At 37.3% G+C, this 26,578-nt stretch overlaps 1 protein-coding gene across 2 annotated transcripts; it reads left to right on the top strand.

Annotated features, from left to right (window-relative positions):
* The first annotated feature begins 561 nt into the window (after window positions 1-561).
* On the top strand, window positions 562-25,137 carry LOC121264612 (importin-11). Of its 2 annotated transcripts, none has more exons than XM_041167875.1 (24): window positions 562-1,001; window positions 1,123-1,232; window positions 1,656-1,728; window positions 10,176-10,237; window positions 11,296-11,437; window positions 11,668-11,886; window positions 12,015-12,078; window positions 13,191-13,590; window positions 14,074-14,221; window positions 14,353-14,513; window positions 15,471-15,570; window positions 16,443-16,517; window positions 16,654-16,788; window positions 17,212-17,301; window positions 17,567-17,743; window positions 17,833-17,937; window positions 20,059-20,217; window positions 21,110-21,154; window positions 21,243-21,464; window positions 22,771-22,877; window positions 22,970-23,026; window positions 23,096-23,183; window positions 23,275-23,527; window positions 24,844-25,137. In XM_041167875.1, the coding sequence occupies exons 1-23, from the start codon at window positions 861-863 to the stop codon at window positions 23,434-23,436; spliced, it is 3,042 nt and encodes a 1,013-aa protein (XP_041023809.1). In that variant the 5' UTR covers window positions 562-860; the 3' UTR covers window positions 23,437-23,527; window positions 24,844-25,137. The 2 variants fall into 2 exon arrangements, with proteins under 2 accessions (XP_041023809.1, XP_041023810.1); XM_041167876.1 differs by having other exon boundaries at window positions 563-1,001; window positions 23,111-23,183.
* Window positions 25,138-26,578: the final 1,441 nt, after the last annotated feature.

Below are 26,578 nucleotides of genomic sequence, written 5' to 3'. Positions count from 1 at the left end.
ATAATATTCTAACAATATTTTATCATTTCAACTCAACTCAACTCAACTCACTTCAACATCCAAACACAACCTGAGAGAGAATAACATAATTAATAGTATTTTTAAAATATTGATTATTATTTGCGTAAATTTCTCAAATAAAATTATTTATTGTACCGTATACTTGTCGTTAGTATCTAAAAAATTTTATTCACGGATAAAAAAAACTTCAAATAAGATTATATGGTGATTGAATATAATAGAATTATACTTATACATATACCTCTCTCACGTTGACAGCTTAGGCCACTTAAAAATAAACATTTTTTAATATAATCATTATCTAATTATTAAATTTTTTCTAAACTTTTGAATAAAACATAAAAAATAATTTAATTTTTTTAAATTTTAAAATAAAAATTATATTCTAAATATATTTTAATTGTATAATTTTATTTCAATTGATTATTATTTTTTAAAATTATATAAAACTATCTTTTTAACTCAAATTATTTCACAATATTTTACCATTATTAATGGATGTTAACATAAACGAGGCCTTAATAACTCGAGGCATCGGTGTGGAACTTTGGCCAGATGTTAAGGCTTTCTTTGCGACCAGCTTTGGAGCAGCATATAAAGTCGGCAAATGACCACCACGACGACGAGCGTCCCAATCACTTTTTTCACTTCCGTTTCTAGGCCTGGAAGATAACACTTCCATCGCCGTTTTCCCCTTCTGGATTTCCTGTGCAAACCTCAATATTCTAATAAAGCCATTTTTTAGATACATTAGCATAACAAAACCCTCTCCTATTGTTTCCGAGGTTACTCGATTCGGATCACCATTTTCCAACCCGGTTCGATTCGCACGGACAGCGATGGCGCTCTCGGCCTCTGACGTACCGGCGATGTACTCGTTGCTCGCTAATTCAATGAGCGGCGAAGAGAGCGTCCGCAAACCGGCCGAGGCGGCGCTCTCTCAGTCAGAGAGCAGGCCTGGCTTCTGCTCTTGTCTCTTGGTACTCTTAGCCCTTTCAATCTTCAGTTCTAGGGTTCTTTTATGGTTTTTGTTTCGTTATAATTCGTTAAGACCAAGCTCAATGTTTCAAATTCGCGTTCGTATTATCTATGTAAATGCAGGAAGTAATTATGGCAAAGGATTTAGTATCTCAGGTGGATATCCGGTTGATGGCTTCGGTGTATTTCAAGAATAGTGTTAATCGGTACTGGAGGAATAAGCGCGATTCTTCGTAAGTCATCCATCTTTTATTTTCTATTTTCATCATTTTGAAAGTGTTATATTTCGACGGTTTCTGCAATAGTGTCGAAAGGTCATGTACTAGCAATGCTTATTGCGGTAGGCACCGAAATTGTTGTTTATAGATTGTCTTCAAAAGTGCCATATGATGTAGTGGAATGCAAGGATCGGTGTATCTGTTTACGTTTCTTGTTAAGTCTATTTCAGTGGAAAACGTGTAAATGTGCTTGCCGTCCAAGACTGAAATTGAGAAATAGTTTTTTGAAGAGTCATAATTGATACACTGGAATGTAATGATGACGGTGCTGCTTTGTGTCTCTTACTGCTATATTTATTTAGTTGTGTATGAAACATGTACTTTTCTGCTGTAGGAAGGATTGTAATGTGGAAACGATTTCTATTCATTTCTATGCAGGGGAATCAGCAGCGAGGAGAAAATACACCTGAGACAAAAACTGTTGTCGCACTTGAGAGAGGAGAATTATCAGGTTGTGCCAGTTCTCATTCTCATGCCTACATTTCCTGCTTTTTTCGTGTTTTTAGGTATATTCTGAAATATGTATGTGTGTGTGTGTGTCTGTGTGTATAATTGGGACTATGACAATGTATTTCTTAGATTAAAACAACATTTAGGCCAATGTTTGTTGTTTTATGGAAATCATATGGATTCATGGAATATGTTGTACATTTTTCTTGAATGGTCGGTACCCCTTCCATAATCTATTATATGAATAGTTTTTTTATGATTTATTAGAATGCTACCAATTTTAAGTTCATATGAATAGTGCTTATGATTTTCAGGTCAAAACTATCCCGTGTACTTGGGCTCTTGCCTATCCTAATGAAATATTGTTTACCGATCAAAAAATGATTTTTAGGTCAAAACTGGATTTGGCCAAGTTAGAGTTAGTTCCTATGGGTAATATATCTAATGTGGATAGTTTAGGTAGCATATTGGCATGCAAGGTATTTGGGATGGTATAATAGAGAAGATGTAATGCTTCAAGGGAATGCCAAAGCCACCATACTCCAAAATGACTAGTCAATGGTATAGTTGGAGCCCCATTGGAATCATTATAAAGAGCAAGAACTTTTACCTCCCAAACAATGTGGGAGCTTATACACTACCTATACTCCTCGCTTTGTAAGAGGTATCACAATCTTCCCTCTTAAATTCCCAATGTCCTCATTGAGTCATTCCATTATAGGTGGCATGGCTCATGTCCCACACTCCTAGTTGGGATAAGCTCTAATACTATTTGTAACACCTTAAGGGAAGACCCAAGCTACATCCGTATCTGTACTCCAAAAGAACTGATTAATGGTAAAATTGGAGCCCCATTGGAATCATTATTAAGAGTAAGAATTTTTTCATCCCTAGCAATATGGGATCCAATATACCACCTATACTTTTCACTCAGAATGGCCCTATGGGGTATCACAGAAGATTGAGCACCGATCGGCTAGTTGGAAGAGGATGCATCTATCTAAAGGTGGTAGGATCATTTTGATCAAGAATGCTCTCACCAAGTCTCCTATACATTTATTGTCATTGTTTTTGCTCCTACCAGTGTGACCAATATGATAGAGAAGCCATTTCAAAGTTTCTCATGGAGCTGGCTGGGTAAAGGGTTCGAATTTCTCCTAATATATTTGGTCAGCATGTGCTCTTCTCTTTGAGGGAAGTTTGTGAGTTTGAAAGTTGTTCTTGTTCAATCGAGCTCTCAACGTAGGTAAAAGTGTTAGGCGCACTTAAGCCCAAGCATCGTCTAGAGCCTAGGTGCAAAACGTAAATGCATGCCTAATTGGAGTAAAGCACACATTTTTAAAGATGATATATAATAACAAAAAATCCTTAAATACAATATAAAGGTTTAAAAGAAGATGGTAAGCTATTTTATGTATCAACTCAATTTGTTAGAGTATTCTGCAATGTGAAAATCAAGTAATTAACTAATTACATAAACTTAACATTTATATACTTCCCTTGTGCTTTACTAAATATAAACATCAATGATATTTGATGGTCAGAATCAAATCAAAATGAGCAATGCTATATACCACACTTCTATCCCACTTTTATCCCATTATGACGTGGCACATTTATCATCATTGGATGATTAAAAAATCCTCCAATGATGATAAATGTGCCACGTCTTACATAGTGGGATGAAAGTGGGATGATAGTGTGGTGTATCGAATTTTCCAACCAAAATATATGGTTGAATCAAAATATACCATGAAGCCCATGACCAAAGAAGCTCAAGAATTATAGGTATTGACTTATATGCTAATGTACACAATCAAATATCAATCCATCTAGAAAGCCAACTTGGACTATCATATCAAGTTCAAAGCATATGCATAAATAATGACAACATGTGGTGCTGTACATATATGCTCTTTGGAGGTGCATAAAAGTCTCTTTGGATCCCTAGGGAAGTTCTCTGTTCTTTTTTTCTATCAGATCCATATGCCTCAAGATAGTGACTCTTTTCCTTGGAGGAGTATTTGGTAGTTTAAGGCACCTCTGCAGGCACATTTCTTTTTTTGTTAGGACATCCTCTTTAGAGAAGATTCTCACCATGGATGATCTAAGGAAACTTCATTTTGTTGTGACCAGTGTTGTCAAAAGCACTCTTAAGTGCAAAGCCCCAAGGGTTAGGCGTTTTGCTTACTAAAAGAGTTGGAGGATGTACGAAGGGTGGTTGGGCGAAATATGGATGGGAATACTTGTAGGGGGAAGGAGCTGCAGGGGCCGGGCCTTGTTGGAGAGTTGAAACAACCCTTCCAGCCCAACTTAGGTAAACGTAGGTGGAGACGTGTGACTGGGCCGAAAGTGGTGGGCCAAAATGGGTCTCAGCCCAATGGCTCAATTACGGATGGGTCGTGGCCTAGAGACCCAAAGCCTCGCGAAGACAGCTCGAGGGCTTCGCCTGCTGGTGCGTCTGGTGCGCAGCGCACGCCGTGCAACTCGCCGTCACAGGGGGGGATGCCGCACAACTTGCCGTCGCAGGCGGGATGTCGGCCGACACTCAGAGATCGCCGATGAAGACAGCTGCTATCTCCGACGACGGTTTGCAGGTGTGGGATATTAGGCAGGCAGGGGGTTATTCTGCGACAGGCGTTGCGACAGGTATGGGAGGGTTGCCGCCGGCGTGCGGGGGCCAAACAGTGCCAATGAAGGGAAAGGAGGTCTCCCTGCCTCCGACGAACCCCTTTACGCATATTTCTGTGGACACCGAAAAGTACGGGGCTTTTACTGACTGTGAAATAGAAGGATCACTATCTGAAAAGGACGGGGTGTCTTCTGATGATGAAAATGATTAGGCCATAGTAGACTTGGTGGATTCTACGGTGGTGGAAGAGACTCGAGGTACCTCAATGGACAACAGGGAGGGTGAACCAATCCCGCTAAATTTTATGTTCCCTACGCACACTGGAGTTTCAGATTGGGTTTTTAGGAAGGTTGCTGAAATTCAGAAAGTTGTGGGATTGGAATATGAAGGATATGAAGATCAGTTCATGGCCTTGCTCACGGCTATTGAGGTGGGGCACCAGCAACATCGGAAACTTGGTTAAAAAAAACAGCGGAAACTCAAGAGGTTGATGTGGTTGTTGAACATTGAGGGTAGTTCAAGTAGGGGCAGATCGAAAGGGAAGGGGCTGACTGTGTCTCCATGAAACCCAAAATTGTATCATGGAATGTCCGCGGGCTCAATGAGGCTAACAAACGTCGTCAGATAAGAAATTTGCTTCGAGAGTGGAAGGCGGATATTGTTTGTCTACAAGAGACCAAGTTGAAGCTAATCGATAGGAGACTTGTGAGAAGCTTATGGAGTTGTGCACACGTGGATTGGGTTTATTTGGCTTCCAATGGGGCGTCAGGAGGTATAGTGGTAATGTGGGATAGAAGAGTGGTGGAGAAAGTGGAGGATTTCATAGGAAGGTATGCAGTAGCGTGCTCTTTTAAGAGTGTTGCAGATAACTTCTTGTGGGCATTTGCAGGTGTCTACGGCCCAAGTATAGACAGTAATAGAGTATTGTTGTGGGAAGAATTAGCCGGAGTCCACAGCTGGTGGAACCTCCCATGGTGTATAGGGGGCGATTTTAATATTACTAGATTCCCAAGCGAGTCATCCGGAAATAGAAGAGGACGACCAACTATGGTAGAATTCTCAGCATGCATCTCTGACTTGAATTTGGTAGATTTGCCTCTTGCCGGGGGCCTCGCCACGTGGGCTAATAACCAAAGTTGGTCTAGGTTGGTTCGTTTCTTAATTTCGCCAGAATGAGAAAGTCATTTTCCAGATGTCTGGCAAAAGCGCATGCCTCGTATTGGCTCAGATCACTGGCCTATTTTGCTTGATTGTGGTGGCATCCGAGGAGGGCAAAGGTACTTTAAATTTGAAAACATGTCGCTAAAATTTGACGGTTTTGTTGAAAGAGTAAGGCAGTGGTGGTCCTCGTATCAGTTTCAAGGTACCCCTAGTTTCATCTTGGCTGGTAAATTGAGAATGTTGAAAAAAGATTTGAAGCTGTGGAACAGGCAATTTTTTGGTGATCTAGGAGAAAACAAGAAAGGCAAGTTAAGGGAGATACAAGAACTTGAGAGGCTCCAAGAAACCAAATCCCTTACCTAGGATGAAGTAGCTCAGAAGACTTTGTTGGATGCGGAGATGGAGAGAATTATCTTATCTGAAGAGACTTCTTGGAGGCAAAAGTCAAGAGCATTGTGGCTCAGAGAAGGAGACCGAAGCACGAAGTTTTTCCATCGTGTAGCAAATTCCCACAGGAGAAACAACAACATTGAGATGTTGAGAATTGAAGGTGTGGAGTGCAGCGAAGAACATGTTATTCGTGACCATGTAGTTGGCTTCTATGAGCAAACTCCTAACTGAACCCGTAAGTTGGCCGTCGTCTCTTGATGGCCTGGCTTTTGATTCCATTGGTCTAAATGATGTGTCTCGATTAGAGAGGGCCTTTGAGGAAGAGGAGGTCGTTGAGGTAGTGAGGAGAATGGCTAAGGATAAAGCTCCAGGGCCGGATGGGTTCTCTATGGGCTTCTTCCAAGACTGTTGGGACATTATTAAGGAAGATATTATGAAGGTGTTTCAAGAACTCTTTGTAGTTGGTAAATTTGAGAAAAGTCTAAATACCACATTCCTTGCATTGATCCCAAAGAAGGTGGGGGCAAATGAGGTTAAGGAATTCCGCCCCATTAGCCTGGTAAGTGGAGTTTACAAGATAATTTCCAAAGTGTTAGCAAATCGGCTAAGTGAGGTGGTGGGGAAGATTATTACCAAGCCTTAAAATGCTTTTGTAAAAGGTAGACAAATCCTAGATGCGGCACTTATTGCTAATGAATGCTTAGATAGCAAAATGAGGGCAGGCTCAACAGGGATCATTTGCAAGTTAGATATGGAGAATGTGTATGATCATGTCAATTGGGATTTTCTTCTCTACCTTCTCGGGAGATGTGGGTTTGGAGAGAGGTGGAAAACATGGATCCGTTGGTGTATATCAACGGCGAAATTCTCTATATTAATAAATGGCAGTCCAGCAGGTTTTTTCCATAGTACGCGAGGTCTGAGACAAGGCGACCTGCTGTCGCCTTTGTTATTTGTTGTTGTGATGGAAGGATTAGCCAGGATGATTTTGGCCTTGACGAATAATGGCTTTATGGAGGGCTTTGCGGTGGGAACCCCAGATAGGGAGATCATTAACATATCTCATTTATTGTTTGCAAATGATACTCTAGTGTTTTGCGAGCCAGATCAAAGTCAGGTGCGTACGTTGAAGGCGGTCTTGTGTTTCGAATCAGTTTCCGGGTTAAAAGTGAATTTTGATAAATCCGAATTGGTGCCGATTGGTGAGGTTCCAAATGTACGACAACTGGTGAGCACGTTGGGTTGTAAGTTAGCTTCTCTCCCGTTGATGTATTTGGGGCTTCCGTTGGGGGCAAGAGCACAGACACCCTCTTTATGGGAGTCAGTGATTGAGAAGATCGAGAAGAGATTAGCAAGTTGGAAGAGAATGTATTTGTTGAAAGGTGGTAGGCTCACACTGATTAAGAGTACACTCTCAAATTTACCAATCTATTTCCTTTCACTATTTCCTATACTTGCAAATGTGGCGCACATAATTGAGACACTCCAACGCAATTTTTTGTGGGGAGGTTTGGGGGAGGAGTTCAAATTTCACCTGGTTAAGTGGGAAACAGTATGTCGCCCTATATCTCACGGTGGTTTGGGTATTAGAAATGTGAGGACCTTCAATAAAGTGTTACTCGGTAAATGGTTGTAGAGATATAGTAAAGAACCAGACGCATTGTGGAGAGAGGTAATTAGGTGCAAATATGGTGATTCATGGGGGTGTTGGAGCACAAAAGAAGTTAGAGGATCTTATGGAGTGGGCTTGTGGAAACACATTAGAAGAGGTTGGGAGGTTTTTCTTTGACACACCCATATTCAGTTGGGTGACTGCTCTAGGATTAAATTATGGAAAGATATATGGTGTGGCGATAATGCTCTACAAGATCGTTTTCCTCCTCTATTTCAAATTGCTGGTGTTAAAGAAGCTTCAGTGGCGGATGTTATGGAGATGGTGGGTGGGCAAATTCAATAGAATATTAGCTTTAGTAGGGCATTACAGGATTGGGAGATGGACAGCTTGGCAGATTTTTACAGGCTTCTGTATTCTGTGAAGCCAAGTAATCAACAAGAAGATGGGTTGTGGTGGCTACCCATTGGAAAAGGTGTATTCTCGGTTCGTTCTTTTTATAAAGCTCTTTCCCAAGAGCCCATTTCTCTATTTCCGTGGAGAAGGCTTTGGAGGAATAAGGCACCCCCTAAAGCTGCTTTCTTCGTGTGGACAGCATCATTGGGTAAAATACTCACGACTGATAATTTGAGGAAGCGGAGGGTTATTATAGTAGATTGGTGTTGTATGTGCAGGGTGGGGGTGAGTCGATAGATCATCTTTTGTTGCATTGTGAGATTGCACAGGCTTTATGGTATGAGGTACTTAGTAGGGTAGAGTTGGCGTGGGTCATGCCGGAGAAAGTGGTGGCAGTGCTGGCTAGTTGGCCAAACATTGGAGGTATACATCAGATTAAAAGGGTTTGGAAGATGATTCCAATGTGTATCATGTGGTGTTTATGGCAGGAACGTAATGCGCGGACGTTTGAAGACAAGGAGAGATCGCTAGAGGAACTGCTAGCATCATTTTGTAGCACTCTTTGTATTTGGGCTATTGCTGTTGACTTCAATGGCATGGCCCTTCATGATTTTCTTGTCTCTCTGGCACCCTCTTAGTCAGGGTTCTCCATTGTACATACTGGGCTAGGCCTATTCTTTGAGTAATATATTTTTCTTACTTATCAAAAAAAAAAGAGAAGCACATTTCGAAAAGTGCTATTTAAGCATGCTTTTTTGCACTTTTAGTGGTGAGCTTGAAGCACAAAAAGTGTGCTTTGTTACATTTAGTGAAAAAATAAGTTTCTTCAATCCTTAAGCACGTAACTCTCTAGCCCGACACCAAAAGTAATAGATTTCTAACAAATGGGTTAATAAAATAGTCCAGATGATCATATACTCTAGGATTGCCTTGTATAAATTTCTAGTATACTCCAACATTTTTTGTGTTGTTTTGGGCATTGTCTTTTAGATGTATTTTGAATTTTTTATTCAACTATATACTTTATTTTGGTTATGGCTATCAAATATCATGGTTGTGTATATTTTGTAAGCCCGAGAAGTATATAAATTTTTATGTTTGGATTTTATATAATTAGTTGATCACTTAGTTGTCATTTTGCATTTGAATTTTTTATTCAACTGTACTTTATTTTGGTTATGGCTATCAAATATCATGGTTGTGTATATTTTGTAAGCCCCAAGAAGTATATAAATTTTTATGTTTGGATTTTATATAATTAGTTGATCACTTAGTTGTCATTTTGCATAATACTGTAATAAGAATTAATATGCTATATGTATTATTATATTGCCTTTTTTTATTTTATTTGATCATTTTTAAAAAATGCGCGCTTTTCTTAGCTCAGGCGCGCGCTTGTGCCTAGGCTCTAGGTGGCTTATGCACTTAAGTGCGCTTACTGCTGATTGTGACGTATTTGTAGTGTATGTGCAAAAAGAGCAGAGAATCAGTAGACCACTGTGTGACTGCCAAAGCCTCGTGGAACTAGTTTTTTGGTAGAGTTGGGCTGGTTTGGGTTATGCCAAGGAGGTTGGTAGATCTTTTTGTCAGTTGGAAAGGGTTATACGGCAACCCATAAATTGCAGCATTGTTGAAGAAGTCCCTATGTCTATTATAGTGTATATGGAGGGAATCAACTATAGAATTTTGATTATTATGTGTAGACAAGAGGAGCTTAAAACTTTCTTCGTCACTCCTTGTTTCTTTAAACGACTGTTATGATATTAATGGGTTGAGTTCTCATGCTTTTCTTATAAATATATATATATTTATACTTCTTATTAGGTGTTCATCTTGTAAGCGTTCTTTGTACATGTGCCACAACTTTTGTGTTCTTTAATACAATCTTTGATTATTATAAAAAAAAAAAAAGTCACTGGCTACCATTGTAGAAGTGGTCCATTGAAGTTGATAAACTCAACACATAGAATCCAATGCGAAACAAATGGGGGCAATTAAATCCTTGTGGGACGCCCAAAAGAGCCTTATTACATGACTATGATAATGACTTTGCCAATCAGTAGTTTGAGAAATTAAGATCCTTCTTCATATTATCTCTAGTACACTTGATGTCGAAGATAAATATTCTCTCTCTCTCTCACCCACACCCACACCCACACACCCACACACCCACACACACTAAAATGCCTCAGCAATCTTTTCTATTTGTGATTAGATTTACTAATTCCCTGTACTTACCATGTTTGTCCCTACACAGATTGCTCTAATGTTGGCTGTGCTCATATCCAAAATTGCTCGTATTGATTACCCCAAAGAATGGTACATATTTTGACCTATTTCTCCTTTAATATTCTCAAATTTTTTGGAATTATAAAGGCTGCTTTAACATAGAATGTTTATGAACCCATCCGTGGGTAGCCCAAATGGTAAGGGCGAACTTGTGTGCTTGAGCCCCATGTCACAGGTTCAATTCCCCTTGGGATCAAATTGTGATTTAAGTGGGAGGCCATGGCGGTGGGTTGTTGTGCTAGTCTCCCCAGGGGTTTAGGTTCCATAGGTGAGTCCTAAGGGCTCTGCCGTGGGGTGGTTCTCCTGTCATAGAAAAAAAAAAAAAACATAGAATGTTTATGAAATTCCCAAGCACGGTTATTTGTACTTTCCTAAAGTGTAAGAGCCTGGTCTTGAAGACTTGTGTGTAGCCAAGACAGATGCATGGCTGGGATGAGCATATGTTTTTAGGGATGCATTCTTGGGTGGAAAACCTTTTAACCTCTTGTAAGATAAATTAATCATCAGGACAGATATCTTATGAGTAGTAAGTAGTGACGTCTTTCCTTACGTTGGAAAAAAGATAAATAAGGATTTGACAGTTTGCCTCATTGCATTCTGGCTCACTTATAATTATTGTGTCTTGTTTAGAAAGTGTAACCTAGTTATCCCGAGTTATTTCTGTTTACATTTTCTCATTATGATAGCTATTCCAGTTGTGCCTCCTGAAACTGTGCCTTTCATGTGCATGATCCATCTATTCCCACAATAAAACATAACCAAATAAACTTCATGGGAGCAGAATAACTGTTTCCAAATCACAGGGTGGTAAGTTGACCATGATCCAAACTGCATGGAATGAACTTTAGCTTCATCCAAAAGTGAAAACTTGTCTTATTTTGGTTCTTATATAAAGGTGCTGTTTTTCTATCGGTATTTTCTTTTTCCTCTGTGGTCAGCTGGAGCAATGTGTGTTAAATTTTTGCTTAAGCATAGTTGATGGCTATTATAGTTGTTGATATGCACATTATCTTCCCATCAGTTATTTTGAATGTTCCCTCTGGAAGCTGACCATCTGTTCTGATCTGTCAATTCAATAACTTATCCAGGCCAGAGCTCTTTTCTGTTTTGGCACATCAGCTTCAATCAGCAGATGTTCTTACTTCCCACCGGATTTTTATGACTATTTTTCGTACCTTGAAGGAATTGTCCAGTAAACGTCTTACTTCAGACCAAAAGACCTTTGCAGAGGTATAGGGTGCTGTACTTTCTTAATACTGCAGACTCTTTTTCTGTTTTCCATTATCATAAGATTTCTCCCCCACGGAAGCCAAAAAAGTTTCATTGTGTAGCTCAGTTTATGCACCTATTCTACGGTAATAGAAGGACAAGTAATTACTCTTTCATAACCATATAGAAATGAAATCTACATAACCATGTATTTTTGGGGGCTGATCATGCTTATGTACTTTGTTTTACAGATATCAACCCATTTCTTTGATTATAGCTGGCATGTTTGGCAGAGAGATGTGCAGACCATATTAAATGGTTTCTCTACCCTCTCTCAAAGCTATAATTCGACTGATCCAAACCATTATCATGATGAACTTTATCTAATATGCGAGAGGTGGTTGTTGTGCTTAAAGACTATACGACAGCTTATAATTTCAGGGTTTCCAAGTGATGCAAAATGTGTACAGGTAGGTTATATTTCCCTTGCGAATTTTATTTACTTATTTTTTGTTTCAGGATTTGGTGCACCTACCCTGCACCTTCTTTTCCCGATGAAGTAAAGGGAGTGTTTTTACTGACTTAGCTCTATCTTTAGGAAGTCCGGCAGTCAAGGAGTCTCCCTGTTCTCTTGAATGCGATTCAGTCCTTTCTTCCATACTGTGAGATCTCTCTCTCTCTCTCTCTCTCACACACACCCCCCAACCCACCCACCCCCCCCCCCCCCCCCCCCCCCCCCCCGCCTTCTTTACATGTTACCATGATTAGCAATTGATTTATGCCTCACATAACTAATAATAACTTTGCATACTTACAGAGACCCTTACTTTTATATTCGGCATATTGATCTTTCTAATTTGGTGTAAATATGACATCTCAAATTAGGGTTGATTGCCCTTTATGATTAATCTTCTTGGACTTAATGATAATGGAGACGAGCACTTGGGAGAATGAATGATAAAGGTTTAGCAAACTAGATATACTTTATTGTATGTTACTTATCGAATAAAAAGGGATCTACTTTCATGTATGCCACTACATTTGGCCTGTCCGGAGCTTAATAAGCTCTCTCTCACTTATACATGGATCTTTAGCTCTTTGTCGTCTGAACTTCTCCCAAGATGTGTACTGATCTTAAATATGAACAATTGAATTATTAAAAGCTACAATTAATCGCTGTCATTTTTTATAAGTCACCCATGAACTTCCATAATTGTTTATGAATTAGTATTCAGCTTTTAATAAAATCTTCATTTACTTATAAAAAAATGAATTGAAATATGAATTAGTATCCAGCATATTAAAATACTACCCGCTATGGAGTATTAAGCATCTTTACTTTAAAAAAGTTTTTCAGTTTTGGCCTTGCATGAAATGATGCCTGAAAGTTCGATATAGCATTTGAGTTCATTTGTGGTTTGTACAATTCCCTCGTTCAGTCATTAAGAACTGTTCAATGACGTAGGATGTGACCTGTAAATGACCTGTACCAAATGGTTTTGGCATCTTTGCCCATCCCAAAAAACAAGGGTCGAGGGAAAGTTATGGGTCTGATGTGTACGGCTGCACACAAGCAGTGTATTATATATGCCGTGGATGAAATCTTGCCATTTCATTTCAAGGGGAAGTTTCATTTTTCCCTCATAATTTTTGGCCATCTTGTTTCCAAACCTTTTGAGAAAGAAAACTAAATCCATCTCAATCCCCCCCCTCTTGGGTGATTGCAATTTTTTTTTCTTATATTTTTTTGTTACATATGTTCTTTATTTTGCAGATTCATCTTTTCAGAAGATGCATCCTAAATTTTGGGACTTCACAAAGAGGGCATGCACTAAATTGATGAAGGTCTTAGTAGTACTACAGGGAAGGCATCCTTTTTCATTTGGGGATAAATGCGTGCTCCTTCCTGTTATGGAGTTCTGCTTAAACAAGATAACAGAGCCTGGGCCAGATTTGTTGTCATTTGAGCAGTTCTTGATTCAATGTATGGTGATGGTGAAGTGTGTACTGGAATGTAAAGAATACAAGCGTAGTCTCACTGGTCGGGTAATGGATGAAAATGGGATTACACAAGAACAGATCAAGAAAAACATTTCGAATGCTGTTGGTGGTGTTTTGACTTCAATTTTGCCTGATGAAGGGATAGTTCTTCTATGTAATGTGTTGATAAGAAGGTATTCACACTGATCTCTGACTGACATATTGGTTTGCCTACAGAGTATTTTGCTTGATAAATTCCTATCCATTTTTGGGCCGTTGAGCACAGAAAGGAAGGGGCCTTATAGGGGGAGAAAATGCATTTTAAACAAGCCATACTGCTTGATGTCATGACTCAATTATTCCACCAAAGATCAAGCATTTATCTATTGAAAAAAAATCTTTGGAAGACAAGTTGTATGGCTTCTGAAATGCACGTAGTGAGCTAGTGCACCCATTTGATTGGTGCACCCATTTGATTGTAATCATAGTGGTATGGTGAATTAATTTTTAAATAAATAACTGTACTAGGATTTGTCGTCTGGTGGTAAGTTTTGGGTGCTATTATTCCACAAGAATTTTATGCAGAAAAAAGTATAAAATATTTGGGTCCCTCTGGTTATTTGTGTGTGCTTTTCAGATAACTGTTGCTCAAAAACTGTGTATTGACGACTCGATAGGTACTTCGTTCTGAATGCAAGTGATTTGGAGGAGTTGTACCAGAACCCTGAATCTTTTCATCATGAGCAGGATATGGTTCAGTGGACTGAAAAATTGAGGCCGTGTGCTGAAGCTTTATACATTGTATTGTTTGAAAAACATAGCCAAGTAGGTGGCATTCTTTTTTTTTTTTCAAATTACCTTCTATAACATCTTGTGTTATTTTTTAGGGCTTAAGCACTTCAATTATTTTGGATAAGAAGTATGAGCGCTCTTGTGATCTTTATTTTTGGCTTTAGCTACTTGGTCCTGTTGTGGTTTCCCTTCTTCAAGAGGCAATGAAGGGTTGTCCGACTTCGGTGACTGAGATCACGCCAGGGTTGCTTCTAAAGGATGCTACTTATGGTGCTGCTGCTTATGTTTATTATGAGCTCTCAAACTACCTGAGCTTCAAAGATTGGTGTGTCCACTCCCCGCTATATATATGGTGTTTGGCAATTATTATATCTTGCATAACCTATCCAAACTTTGAAGTTATTTTAACTGATGCAGCATTTCAAATGACTGTTGTTTGTGCCCTGGAACAACATAGAATTCTCTTATTTAATACTTTGTTTCTATGGGTTATTGGATTAGCCTTTAATGGGATCAGTTTCCTCGATTTCCTTGTATATATTTCTAGCTCTAACTAGGTGTTTTCTCGTGCATGCGTTCTTTGCGTTTGGGCTTCGCCCATTTTTCTGGTAGTATGAATAAAATCTCTCTTTACTTAAAAAATGACTTCTTTATGCTCCTTCCAAGGTCCAAGGTTCGAATCCCATTGGGTGCAAACAATCTTTAGGGGCCATTGGACTGGAGGATTTTTCTATTGAATTATTCGAGGTGCACTTGCGGAAAACTACTTGTCGAGGGCCTGTGCACCCCTGGAATTAGTCGGGACGCTGTTCCCAAACACCCGGTGCTAATAAAAATAAAATAAAATGACTTCTGTCTGTGATCACTTGGTACCATGTTTCTTGCTGTACTTCAGTTGATGCAATAATGACTGGAAGCAGGAGGAAGATTTTGTGGAGGCACTTCTAGCTGCCAGTGTAACTTAAATAGAACAAAATGTGGTTCGGAAGTATTAAAACTTGGTGGTATGGTTTACTGTGACTCCTGTTATGGAGTTGCATATTGCTTTACTATTTACCATTTGTAAAAGGAAGAAGATTATATTTTCATTTAAGAGGTTTGGTCAGTATCTTCTGATTGTAAGATTGATTGCTGTTTTTATAGTATCTGTTTCCGTACTATGAGGTTATTAGATAGCATTGTAATCACATTACCAAATAGGCTCTTTCATTTAGTCACACTTTTATTGTCTATTTGGAAATCATGGACTTGTGACTTTTTCCCTGAAACTATCGTTTTGCAGGTATAATGGAGCATTATCCCTAGAACTCTCAAATGATCATCCAAATATGTATATCATCCATCGGAAAGTTGCGCTTATATTGGGACAGTGGGTTTCTGAGGTAGTATAATTTCTACGCTGTGTAGTGCATTAGTAGTAGTGATTTTTACACTTGCAATGTTGTCAAGAGGGTTCGTGCTTGCATAGGATTCCCCTCTATGTGGTGATGCAACACAAAATAGTCTGTGAAACATACAAAGATGCCATATTGACCTCCTTGTAGAGTCCGAGGCGGTTGTTTCTAACTTCTATGTTAGAAACAACAACAACAGCAGCAGCAACAGCAACAGCAACAACAATAATAATAATAATATACTAATATACTGCCCATTCTATCCTTAATAATAATAAAATGATGATGATGATTATTATTATTATTATTATTATTATTATTATCATTATCCAGGTGGAAAATAAATATGTTTCTCCAAGTGATGAAACCGAGGTAGAAAAAAGTAATTGATAAGAAGGGAAAAAATTGGAAGAGTCCTGATAAACATTAGACTCTCAATTTTTTGATCTGTTACATCAATTACTAGTATGTGTCCTCTGCAAGGATACTCGTGCCCTGGGTTGAAGTTCTAAGCCTGTTCCTCCCGTAAGATATGCCAGAAGTGAGAGACAAGGTTCTCTTATGGTGCCATTGGATACTAAGATGCTCCTTTTTTTGACTCTTGCAATGGTCAATGAAACTATGATGCTCTATCCAGCTGAATTGAGATTTGTCGTGGAAATTCATAGGATTCAATCCTATGATAGCAAATAGTGCTTTTTTTGGTTTTGACGGCCTTTTTCTTCTCTCTCTGTTTTTTTTTTTTTTTCTTTTCTTTTTGCATACTTGAATCACAATTTAAATTGAGTCTTTGATACTTCAAAAAATAATTTGAGAGAGAGTATTTGATGATGGGTTTCTGATTTTTGCACTTTTGACAGATTAAAGATGACACAAAAAGACCAGTATACTGTGCTTTGATCAAATTGTTTCAAGACAAAAACCTCTCTGTCAGGGTATGCCCCATTGGTTCATTTTCTTGTGTGCATTAACTCTCCTGCTCTTTCTGAATGGTTGCGACATATTCCTGCCTCCTGAATCTGTATCTTTATATCCTCTTTCACCTATTGAAGTTCTGCATTCCTTGTAAAGCTGGCAGCCTGTCGATCTTTGTGCTTACATGTTGAAGATGCAAACTTTTCAGAACGAGAATTTATTGATCTTCTTCCAGTATGTTGGGTTTCGTGCTTTAAGTTGGTTGAAGAAGTTCAGGAGTTTGACTCAAAGGTAAAACAGGGATTTTGTATCACTTTTGTGCGTAGCACTGCAAGACCCTTTGTACATTGAGATTAATGATGTTTCCCTTCTTTTTTTATTGACCTTCTGCATAATTTGATCATGTCCTCCTTGTTTAAAGTGGTGAAATGAAGATTTGGGTGTTCAATAATTTTATTTTCTTTGATACAAGAATGCAGATATCTGCGTGTTTGCAGAGCAGTGCTCCTGTCCAAATGTTTTACAAATCTTTGAATTTTCATATCAAACAGTGGTTAAGGTTTTGCAAGGGCAAAATTGACTTTGGGATACTATACTATTTATATTCAAAACTTATAAACAATTATTAAAATTATTGAAATTTGAAACTCGAATTTTGATGATGTTTTCCTGGTGATCCAACTGACACTCTTGTTATCCTTCCATTTATTTCAGGTTCAAGTTTTGAATTTGATTTCTGTTCTTATTGCGCATGTTAGTGGAGTCATTCCATTTGCAGACAACTTGGTTCAATTTTTTCAAAAGGTATTGTCACTTTTATGTCTTTAGTCACTTAATGCTCGAACTACACACTTAATGACAGATATAAGGGTTATGATTCCGAGTTTCTGGCTGGGTTCACTATTCCCTATTGTATCTCAATCAAGATGTTGAATTATTGAGTTTGTCATACTAAATTTAAGCAATGGGTTGGTAACCTTTTTCATCATATTAAACTTTGGTTTCATTTGAAATTAATGGGCTCTGCACTTATTAGACTTCACTTTTTTTCTTTCCTTATTTCAAAAAGGTTTGGGAGGAATCTTCTGGTGAAAGCTTGCTACTGATTCAGCTTCTTATTGCTTTGCGGAACTTTGTGGTTGCTCTTGGTGGTCAATCACCTGTTTGCTACAACATGCTACTGCCCATTTTGCAGAAGGGAATTGATGTAAATAGCCCCGATGAACTTCTAGAGGACAGCATGCTGGTTAGTCTGACAGTTGATCTTAGTTATTTAACTGGCTATCATTCCATTGTAGCATATCATGCTAAGTTCAATCAGTTGTTTTTGTGCAGTTATGGGAAGCCACACTTTCCTATGCCCCTTCATTGGTGCCTCAACTATTGGCATGTTTCCCATATCTTGTGGAAATCATGGAAAGAAGTTTTGATCACTTGCAGGTTGGACCCAGTGGATGTCTGATAGCATGATATCCTCTATGGTGTGCTGTTATATTCGTCATTTACACATACTACTCCCTGGTGGATTAGAATTTCTGTGTGATTTTGCCCTCTTTTATATTTATTATATGTAACAGCCCAATGGAAGCCCAAGTCACATTTGGGCTTATACTTCAAAAGGACTAGTCAAGGTCTCAATTGGAGTCTCTTAGGCCTCGTTTGTTTTCGTAGATGAGATGAGATGAGTTGAGATAAGAATTGAAAGTTGAGTAAAATATTGTTAGAATATATTTTTTTTAATATTATTTTTGTTTTGAGATTTGAAAAAGTTTAATTATTTATTTTATTTTGTGTGGAAATTTGGGAAAGTTGTAATGATTAGATGAGATGAGATGAGAATGGTTGTGAAAACAAAGGAGGCCTAAGAATCATTATAAAGGGAAAGAACTTCTCTCTCCTAAGTAATGTGGGATCCCATTAACCACCTTCCAATACTCAATCTACGGTCTTACAATATATTTCTTGTTTCAAGCAATATTAGTAAAAGTGTGCTTGAGCTCTAAGCATCAAGGCCGGAGTGCTTCATTTACCAAAAGCTAAGTGCATTTACAAAAGAACACTTTAAGAATGCTTTTGGTGCTATTTTAGGGAGCAGAGCTCAAAAAGCATGCTTTTGCAGTTTTTTGCAAATGTGCGCGTGCGTGTGAGTGTGTATTAACTATTACTACTTGTATAGACCATTAATTTAGAAGAAGTAGATAGGGAAGATAATGAGGGTTACAAATCTTTAGATGGCAATGATAATGGCCCTATACTTAATGATAGGATATTATTACTTAAGGATTGCATTGTATAGCTTATATTAGCATAGAGTCAATACCTACAATTCTTGTGCATCTTATACATTCAGTGTACTTGGTTTCTCCTTTTGATATATATAATTTTTTACTTGTAAAAAAAAACAATTCTTGCGCATCTTTGTTCATTGCCTTTTGGGTATATTCTGACTCAAGCGTGTACTTTTTTGTTATAATGGCTATCTAATATAATGGTACTCTGATGTTCTAAAGCACAAGAGAACTGCATAAAATGTTATGTTTAAATTGTATGTACTTAGTTGATCTTGATTGTCATGTTGCATGATACTCTAACAAATCAAGTTAATAGGCCAAATATATTACTCTATTGCTTTTTCAACCTTTTTTTATTGTATTTTTGGAATACTTTGTTATTATATGTTCTTCAAAAGAAATCTGCGTTTACTTCAATTAGGCACGTGCTGCCACTGTATGCTTAGGCTCCAGGCAGTGTTTTGTGCTTTAGCATTCCTAACACTTTCAACAACTCTGGTTTCAACTTTGAACTGTAACCTGTCAAACAATAAAGGCATGGTGATGCAACAAATCCATTGCATGAATAAATGTTCAAACTAGGATGGAGATGTGATTTAAGGGAGCTGGTACAACTGACTAGTTGATTTGGGTGAGAAATCCAGGTTTGTTTATAGATATGAGGGCATATACCTACTTCCAAAGTGGTGAACGCCTTGGTCTTGGGGTATCACTCCATTTCAAGGTCTAAGGTTCAACACCTCATGGGTGCAAACAATCCTTTGGGGCCACACACTCTGGTCAAAAGCCAGCGATTTAACTAGTTCTGTGTAGGGAAACTTCCGAGGGTGCGGTGCACGAGACCGGAATTTACTCTGCAGGGTGGGTCCAAAAGGCCCTTGACTTGGAGAGGTTCCCCGACATCCAAAAAAAAAAAAAACTGGTTTGTCAAAAAGTCGGGTATTGCCTAGCTATGTAATTTGTTCAGAGAGAGAGAGAAGAAGAAGTATCATAATTTTTGTTCGTTTAATGTAGAGGCTTCTCTTTGTTGACCACCAGTATCACTTTTTGTGCTCCTTTTCTGTTGCTTTATTGCTTCTTGGCTCCAAGACTAGGTATCACTAATTTCAAGTACGTACGCTGGGATTTTTGTACTTGGTTGTTGATTTTGTCTTTTTCATCTTTTGAACTGCTTGTTAGAGTTTTAGTGTCCTTTTATATTCTTGTTTGTATTGTACTTTTAAAATTAAAAATCTGTTGTTTGTATTGTTTTTAACCTTGTTTTTTTCAGGTTGCTGTCACCGTAATTGAGGATTACATTATTTTGGGTGGAACTGAGTTTCTACAGATGCATGCTTCTAGTGTAGCTAGAATTCTTGATCTGATTGTTGGAAATGTCAATGACAGAGGGATTCTTTCAACTCTTCCAGTCATTGATACTCTAATACAGGTACATTAATTTAATATTTGCAAGTAGATTTTTCGGGTTGTAGGTAGTGTGAAAGGCATTGATATTCTTTTGTTTTGTATTGCAAGATGATTGATGAACTCTGTCCCTTAAAATACTACCTCTTTCCTTTACCTCTAATAAACTTACCATGCAGCCTGACAGTTTGAAGGAAACAATTTTTTTTAATATATAAAGGGTAAGTTATAACATAATTAGTGTTTCTTACCTATAAAAAAAAAACATAATTAGTGTTTCTTTTAAACCTTTTGATTCTTATTTTTCCTTCAAACATTTTTTTTTTTATATAAGTAAGAAGAAGTTTTTATAGAAACGAATGTATAGGCGAAGCCCATGTACACATGAAGTATAAAAAAAAAAACACCCAAGTACATTCTCTAGGAAACGGAAAGCAACATCAGAAAATCATGAACGGAAGATCCGTTAATCACTAAAGCAGAAAACCAAAATAGAAAAGAGCGCACAAAGAAATTCCAAAGTTGCTCCAAAGTACGCTCCTCGTTAAAACACCGTTCATTCCTTTCCTTCAAACATAAAAAGTATATTATAATTAATTAACATGTCCCTGTCATATCAAATCCTAATTTTTCTAAGGTTCTACTGGATCCAAACCCCTTGCCGATATTTGTGCATCCTAGCTTTTTAGGATTTAATGGAATGATGTTTTATTCACTTTCAGTAGAATATGTGGTAATGGTTCCATTTTATGATACATTAAAGGAATTGCACTATAGAAAACAAAATGTATTTGATTCGTTTTCCCAAGTTCGTAACATGTGCTCATTGTAGCTTTGAGGCTTTAGAACTGTTATAGCATTAATTGATAATAATTGTTCAACAAATCTCTTTTTTATTTGTTTATGTTACTTTGCAGTGTTTCCCTGCAGAAGTGCCTCCATTGATCAGCAGCACTTTACAAGTAAGTATGGTTGTATGCCTGTGTGATTCTGCTGATTTCGATCAATAAATTTCTTATAGAGTTCGCACCTTTTGTTTAATGTTGCTAGAAATTGATTACTGTATGTTTGAGAGGAGGAGATGATCGTGATCCTTCTAAGACAGCTGTTAAAGCATCTTCTGCTGCCATCCTGGCAAGGCTTTTGGTGATGAATACCAATTACCTTGCCCAGTTAACATCAGAACAATCAACTTTTTTACTGCTCCAGAAGGCGGGTATTCCAATCAAAGACAATATACTTCTTTGTCTGGTTGATGTCTGGCTTGACAAGGTCAGTACAGCTTGTGTTTCCATTATGAGGATACTTTTGGTGATGGTTGAAGTGTTTGTTTGCTACCTAGGTTGCATTGCTATACCTATACTGAGTATAGATAGATATATGATTTTAGGGTTAATTACATTTTGCCCACTCGAACTTTCACTCAATTCACAATGTGCCTCCAAAACTAATAATTGCATCAAAGTGGACCCTCGAACTTTCAAAACTTCCTAATCTCTCCCTTCTGTCTACCATCAGCGTTAAATCTAATGGAAATTCAATGCATGTGCTGCTCACGTGCATAACATTCACTACAAAGATTTAATTTTTATTTAATTTATTATAATTGACCATATCAAATATAAAATAATATATGCTATCAATTAATCATAAATCATTAAAAAAAATTATTAATTTATATATGGTTAATGAATATCAAATAATTTTATTGTGTACATAGATTATTCATACTTGCTTGCAACTTAGGTATAAAATAATTTTATATATGGATAATGATTAATGATTTATTATTAATTGACAGCATATATTATTTTATATTTTATATGGTTAATGATAGTAAATTAGATGAAAATTACATCTTTGCAGTGAATTTTCGTTAGATTTGATGCTGATGGTAGACGGAAGGGGGGGATTGGGAAGTTTTGAAAGTTCGAGAGTCCACTTTAATGCAATTATTAGTTTCGGAGGCACATTGTGAATTGCCTGAAAGTTCAAGGGGGTAAAGTGTAATTAATCCATGATTTTATTTTCTAACTTCCCTTGGTTTGGGAAGTAAGAAAACTTACTGCAACATTTGATACAGTAAGAAAACTCACTTTTTTTTTTCCCTGATAAGTACAGTTAACTTAGACCTGATGGGGAAAGATGAACTTTTCAACTTCCCAAACCAAGGGAAGTAAGAAAACTTACTGCAACATAACTGTAACTTTCACCTTTTTTTCCTGCTAAGTACAGTTAACTTAGTTACTTAGACCTTACGGGGAAAGATAATACTTTTCAACTTATATGATATCGTCCTGCTCTAATTTGACTTTAGGAGGATAATTTTTAAGAACTAAAAGTACCACATTTCATTCATGTACATAAAAAAGTACAGTAATTTCAAGATTATCTAAGGCACTGTCCGCTTTTTGGGAATTTCTGAGGTCTGTCTCATGGCAACATGCTTGGAATTGGAAAATGTTTATAATAGAATGATTTTAATCAAATGAATATAACACAATAGCTCAAGCTTATCTGACTGCTTTGAGTTCTTGCTTCATTTGTTTATTATATATATTTTTTCATTTGGTCACAGGTAGACAATGTATCTTCCCTACAAAAGAAGGCATTTGGCTTAGCCCTTTCGATAATTCTCACGTTGAGACTGCCTCAAGTCCTCGATATGCTTGATCAGATTCTGACGTATGGGTTCATCCAAGTATTTCTTAAAATCATTTGCAATCTGAGTATTTGGTAAATTAGGAGCCTTGTAATGATACTTTTTATTCATGCAGTGTATGTACAACTGTAATTTTGAGTGGAAACGATGACTTGGCTGAGGAAGAGTCCAGGTATGTTGTTATCGAGATAAGTAGTGGTCATTCTAGAATTGATTTGTATCCTTTGCCTTTATTTCCTAGTCTTGTGAATGGCAGTGGTGAGAATCTGAGCTCCAGCAGGTCCCATGGTGAGGGAAGCATTCCGAGTATAGAGCTAAGGAGAAGACAGGTGACATACCTGGAAGTGTTGAATTCAGATGAATAAAGTTATATTGTGGATTTTTTTTTTTTACCTGATGGATTTGTTCTTCCCTCTGTAGATCAAGTATTCTGACCCAATAAATCAGATATCATTAGAGACTTCAGTCAGAGAAAATCTTCAAACATGTGCTACTCTTCATGGAGAATCTTTTAATACAGCCATTGGTAGCATGCATCCAGCATCATTAGAACAATTGAAACAGGCATTGAAGATGCCATAGTGCGTGAAGCACTCAATTGTTCTCATCAATTGGTGCCCTTTTTGTCCGAGGCTCTTCAAGTCTTCCGTTGTTCCATAGATCTAGAGATATGGTGAGTTTTTCAACCCAATGCATTTATTTTTCGAGCGTTGCTACTCATCATACCCATACACCACACTTTTTTTTTATTTTTTTTGTTTTAGTCTTTCTAAATTAATTGATTTCTTCTACTCATCATCCATACACCATACATTTAGTAAGAGAAAAAAAAAAATTATGTGGTGTGTAGTGTGAGGATGATGAGTAGAATTTTTCTTATTTTTTTGTTTGGGTATTTAGCCTTTGTTTGGGAACACAAACTATCTCATTTCAACATTTCTCATAATTTCCTTCTCAAACATGAGTAAAACACAAACATTTTTCAATTTCAAAATTTTCAAAATTTTTATCTAATCATATTACAACTTCCCAAACAAAACACAAAAAACAATACTTCCTCCCGCTGGTATTGTCTTCTTAGAGGGGGATTGTTGATGCATGCTCATTTTTACTGGAAAGCTGAAAAGAAAGCAAAAACTCATGAACACTCTCTCCCTATAAAACTATAGCAGAAAGCCATTGAATCAAAGAAAGTACAAAAAAATTCCATAATTCCCCCTAGCTCTCTCCTTCTTGTTGAAGTATCTCTCATTTCTTTCCATCCAAATACACCACAATAAGCACAAAGGAGCCATCCTCCACGTCGCAGCCAGTTGAGGACTCTGATGATGCCTATTCCAGCATGCTAAGAGCTCCGCCACACTCTTGGGCATAACCCAAGACAGCCCGGCCCTACTAAGTAGGCCATCCCATAACTCTCTTGCCACCTCGCAATGTAGAAAAAGATGGTCAATCAATTTGCCATTGTTCTTACACATAACACCACTCCATTACGATCATCCCCGTTTCCTCAAGTTGTCAGCCGTCAAAATCTTTCCTAGTCCAAGTAAAAAAAAGCAACTTTGGGAGGCACATGAACTCTCCAAATACCCTTCCATGGAAACGCAAGGGGTTGATAATTTGTCAGCACCTTGAAGAAAGATTTAACACAACATTTTTTACTCCCTAAAGGTTTTCACAACATTCTATCGCTCCCATTACCTCCTATCCTCTTGGAATAAACCAAGCTAAAAAGTAGTATAGTTGTGTTTTATTTGGGAAAGTTGTAATGATTAAGAAATGATTAGAGATAAAGTTGAAAATTTTAAATTGAATGTGTTTTGTGTTTCAGTGATGTTTAGAAAGAAAATATATGAGTACTTGAGAACAGTGTGTTTCCAAACGGACCCTTAAACTTCACTTTTCCAACATAGATCAGATTGTTATATTGTTACATATGGGGACTATGCTCATCTAACAGGCTATATATATATATATATGTTCCTCCAGATGATATTGAAGCTTTTGGGATTGGATGTGCGAGTTCTACATCCTTTCTTTTCTTTGCTGTTGCTTGCGATGGGTTTTGGTTTAAGGTTGTATTTTGAAATTCATTTGTATTTGCAAATTTGACAACATGAGACTTTGTAAATAGGTTGCGAAGCTGTACGTGTTGTATACGAGGGGGTGTAGAGGATGGCGGATGTGAGTTGAGAGGAGTGCAAACAAATGAAATGAAATTCCTTTTTTTTTTTTTTTTTCCAGAAAATGAAGGGAAGAAAATGCAAGTCGATTCTTTCACCATCTTTCGAATCTCAATCGGCTTTCCTCTAATCTAGTTTTGAATGCAAATCAAAATTGTAGGAGACAATGAACTCCTAAATAGATCTAATATGCATCCTCCTATACTAAATATGGACTCTAGGGTTACCCTAGAAATAGGGATGACTAAAATAGTACAAGCTATCTCTTTGATGACGAGATATTTGACAACATTTATCTTCATCAATCTAAATTTTCAAAACACTACATATGGGTGTAACTTTGCCAACAAGTATATTTTCAAATCCAATTAGCAGTTTAAATTAGGTTCCGTTTGGATGCAAGAAGTATTTTATTTTATCTCATTTTATCATTATAATTTTTTCAAATTTTCACTTAAAATATAATAAATAATTTAATTTTTTTTAAATTTTGAAATAATAATAATATTAAAAAAATAATATTTTATTTTATTTTCATTTCAACTTATCTCATCTCAACTTACTATCTAAACTCCATCTTATTCTTTCGTTCGTATGTATTACCAAACCTCATGTCTCATTTTCGTTTTCTGACGTTAGTAAAAGGCAAAATGATGGATGATGGAACTTTCTTAAACGAGGCATACCCATCAAACAACCTCTTAAGGGTGTTCTTATCCCTTAACACAAGTTGATCTAACCATACCGTCTCATTAGTAATTTTCAATCTATGCATCATTCCGTCAATTTTGTAGCATTGGTCAAGAACAATAGCAACATATAACAAAATGTTGATTTTTCTCAAATCTTCTCCAATCCTAAATCTTAATTTAATTTAGGGTTTCAAATTGAATCCCTAAATTAGATTTGAGTTTCAATCTAAAATCTCAAAATCTAAATGACTTTAACAAAATACCACAATCCAATTTCATGGAATTACAACACTACTTTAGGATTTTGATCATTTCGGGTTTGAGCTACTTACAATGGAGAGAACGAGGTTTCAAAGAGATGGTAATGACAAAAACTACGACGACTGAGATTGGGACGGTGTCGAGAGACAGATTGAGTTGAGAGAGAGTAGAAAGAGTGGGTCACGCGAGGATATTCTTGAACCTAATTAATGAATATCCAGAATGACCTCGTTTTATGAAGTTAAAATCTCACTTAAATAAAAAAAAAAATAATATCTTCAATATATATTATTATATATGTTATAGCGAGCGAGCAAGTTGGGATCCCCACTTAGCACCCGCCCCAACTTTTTATTTTTAACCTCTAATTCGTCCGCCCACCAGCCTCACTACCCTCCTGTGATGGGCGAGGCCCAAGCTGAGGTGGCAGGCAAGCAAGGTGCATGTACCCGGCTAGCAAAGCCTACTGGAGATGGCAAAATCTAGAATGTAAAGTATTTCTAACTAGAAAGCTTCCATTTTATTTTTTTAAGTGTGGGAGATTGCTCGTCCAATGAGGAGGGCGGGTCATCTGGACAAGTCCTGTCC

The sequence above is a fragment of the Juglans microcarpa x Juglans regia genome, chromosome 5D (genome assembly GCF_004785595.1).
Source record: "Juglans microcarpa x Juglans regia isolate MS1-56 chromosome 5D, Jm3101_v1.0, whole genome shotgun sequence".
In the NCBI taxonomy this organism is placed as follows: domain Eukaryota; kingdom Viridiplantae; phylum Streptophyta; class Magnoliopsida; order Fagales; family Juglandaceae; genus Juglans; species Juglans microcarpa x Juglans regia.
Note: the sequence above shows the minus strand (reverse complement) of the source record. Positions and strands in the feature narration are given on the sequence as shown.

Bases quoted from the DNA above. Each gene is read 5' to 3' on its own strand.
- LOC121264612 (XM_041167875.1), top strand. From the start codon at position 861: ATGGCGCTCTCGGCCTCTGACGTACCGGCGATGTACTCGTTGCTCGCT. The intron at 1,729-10,175 runs GTTGTGCCAGTT...GTCCCTACACAG, and splicing joins TGAGAGAGGAGAATTATCAG to ATTGCTCTAATGTTGGCTGT. The intron at 22,878-22,969 runs GTATGGGTTCAT...TTATTCATGCAG, and splicing joins ATGCTTGATCAGATTCTGAC to TGTATGTACAACTGTAATTT.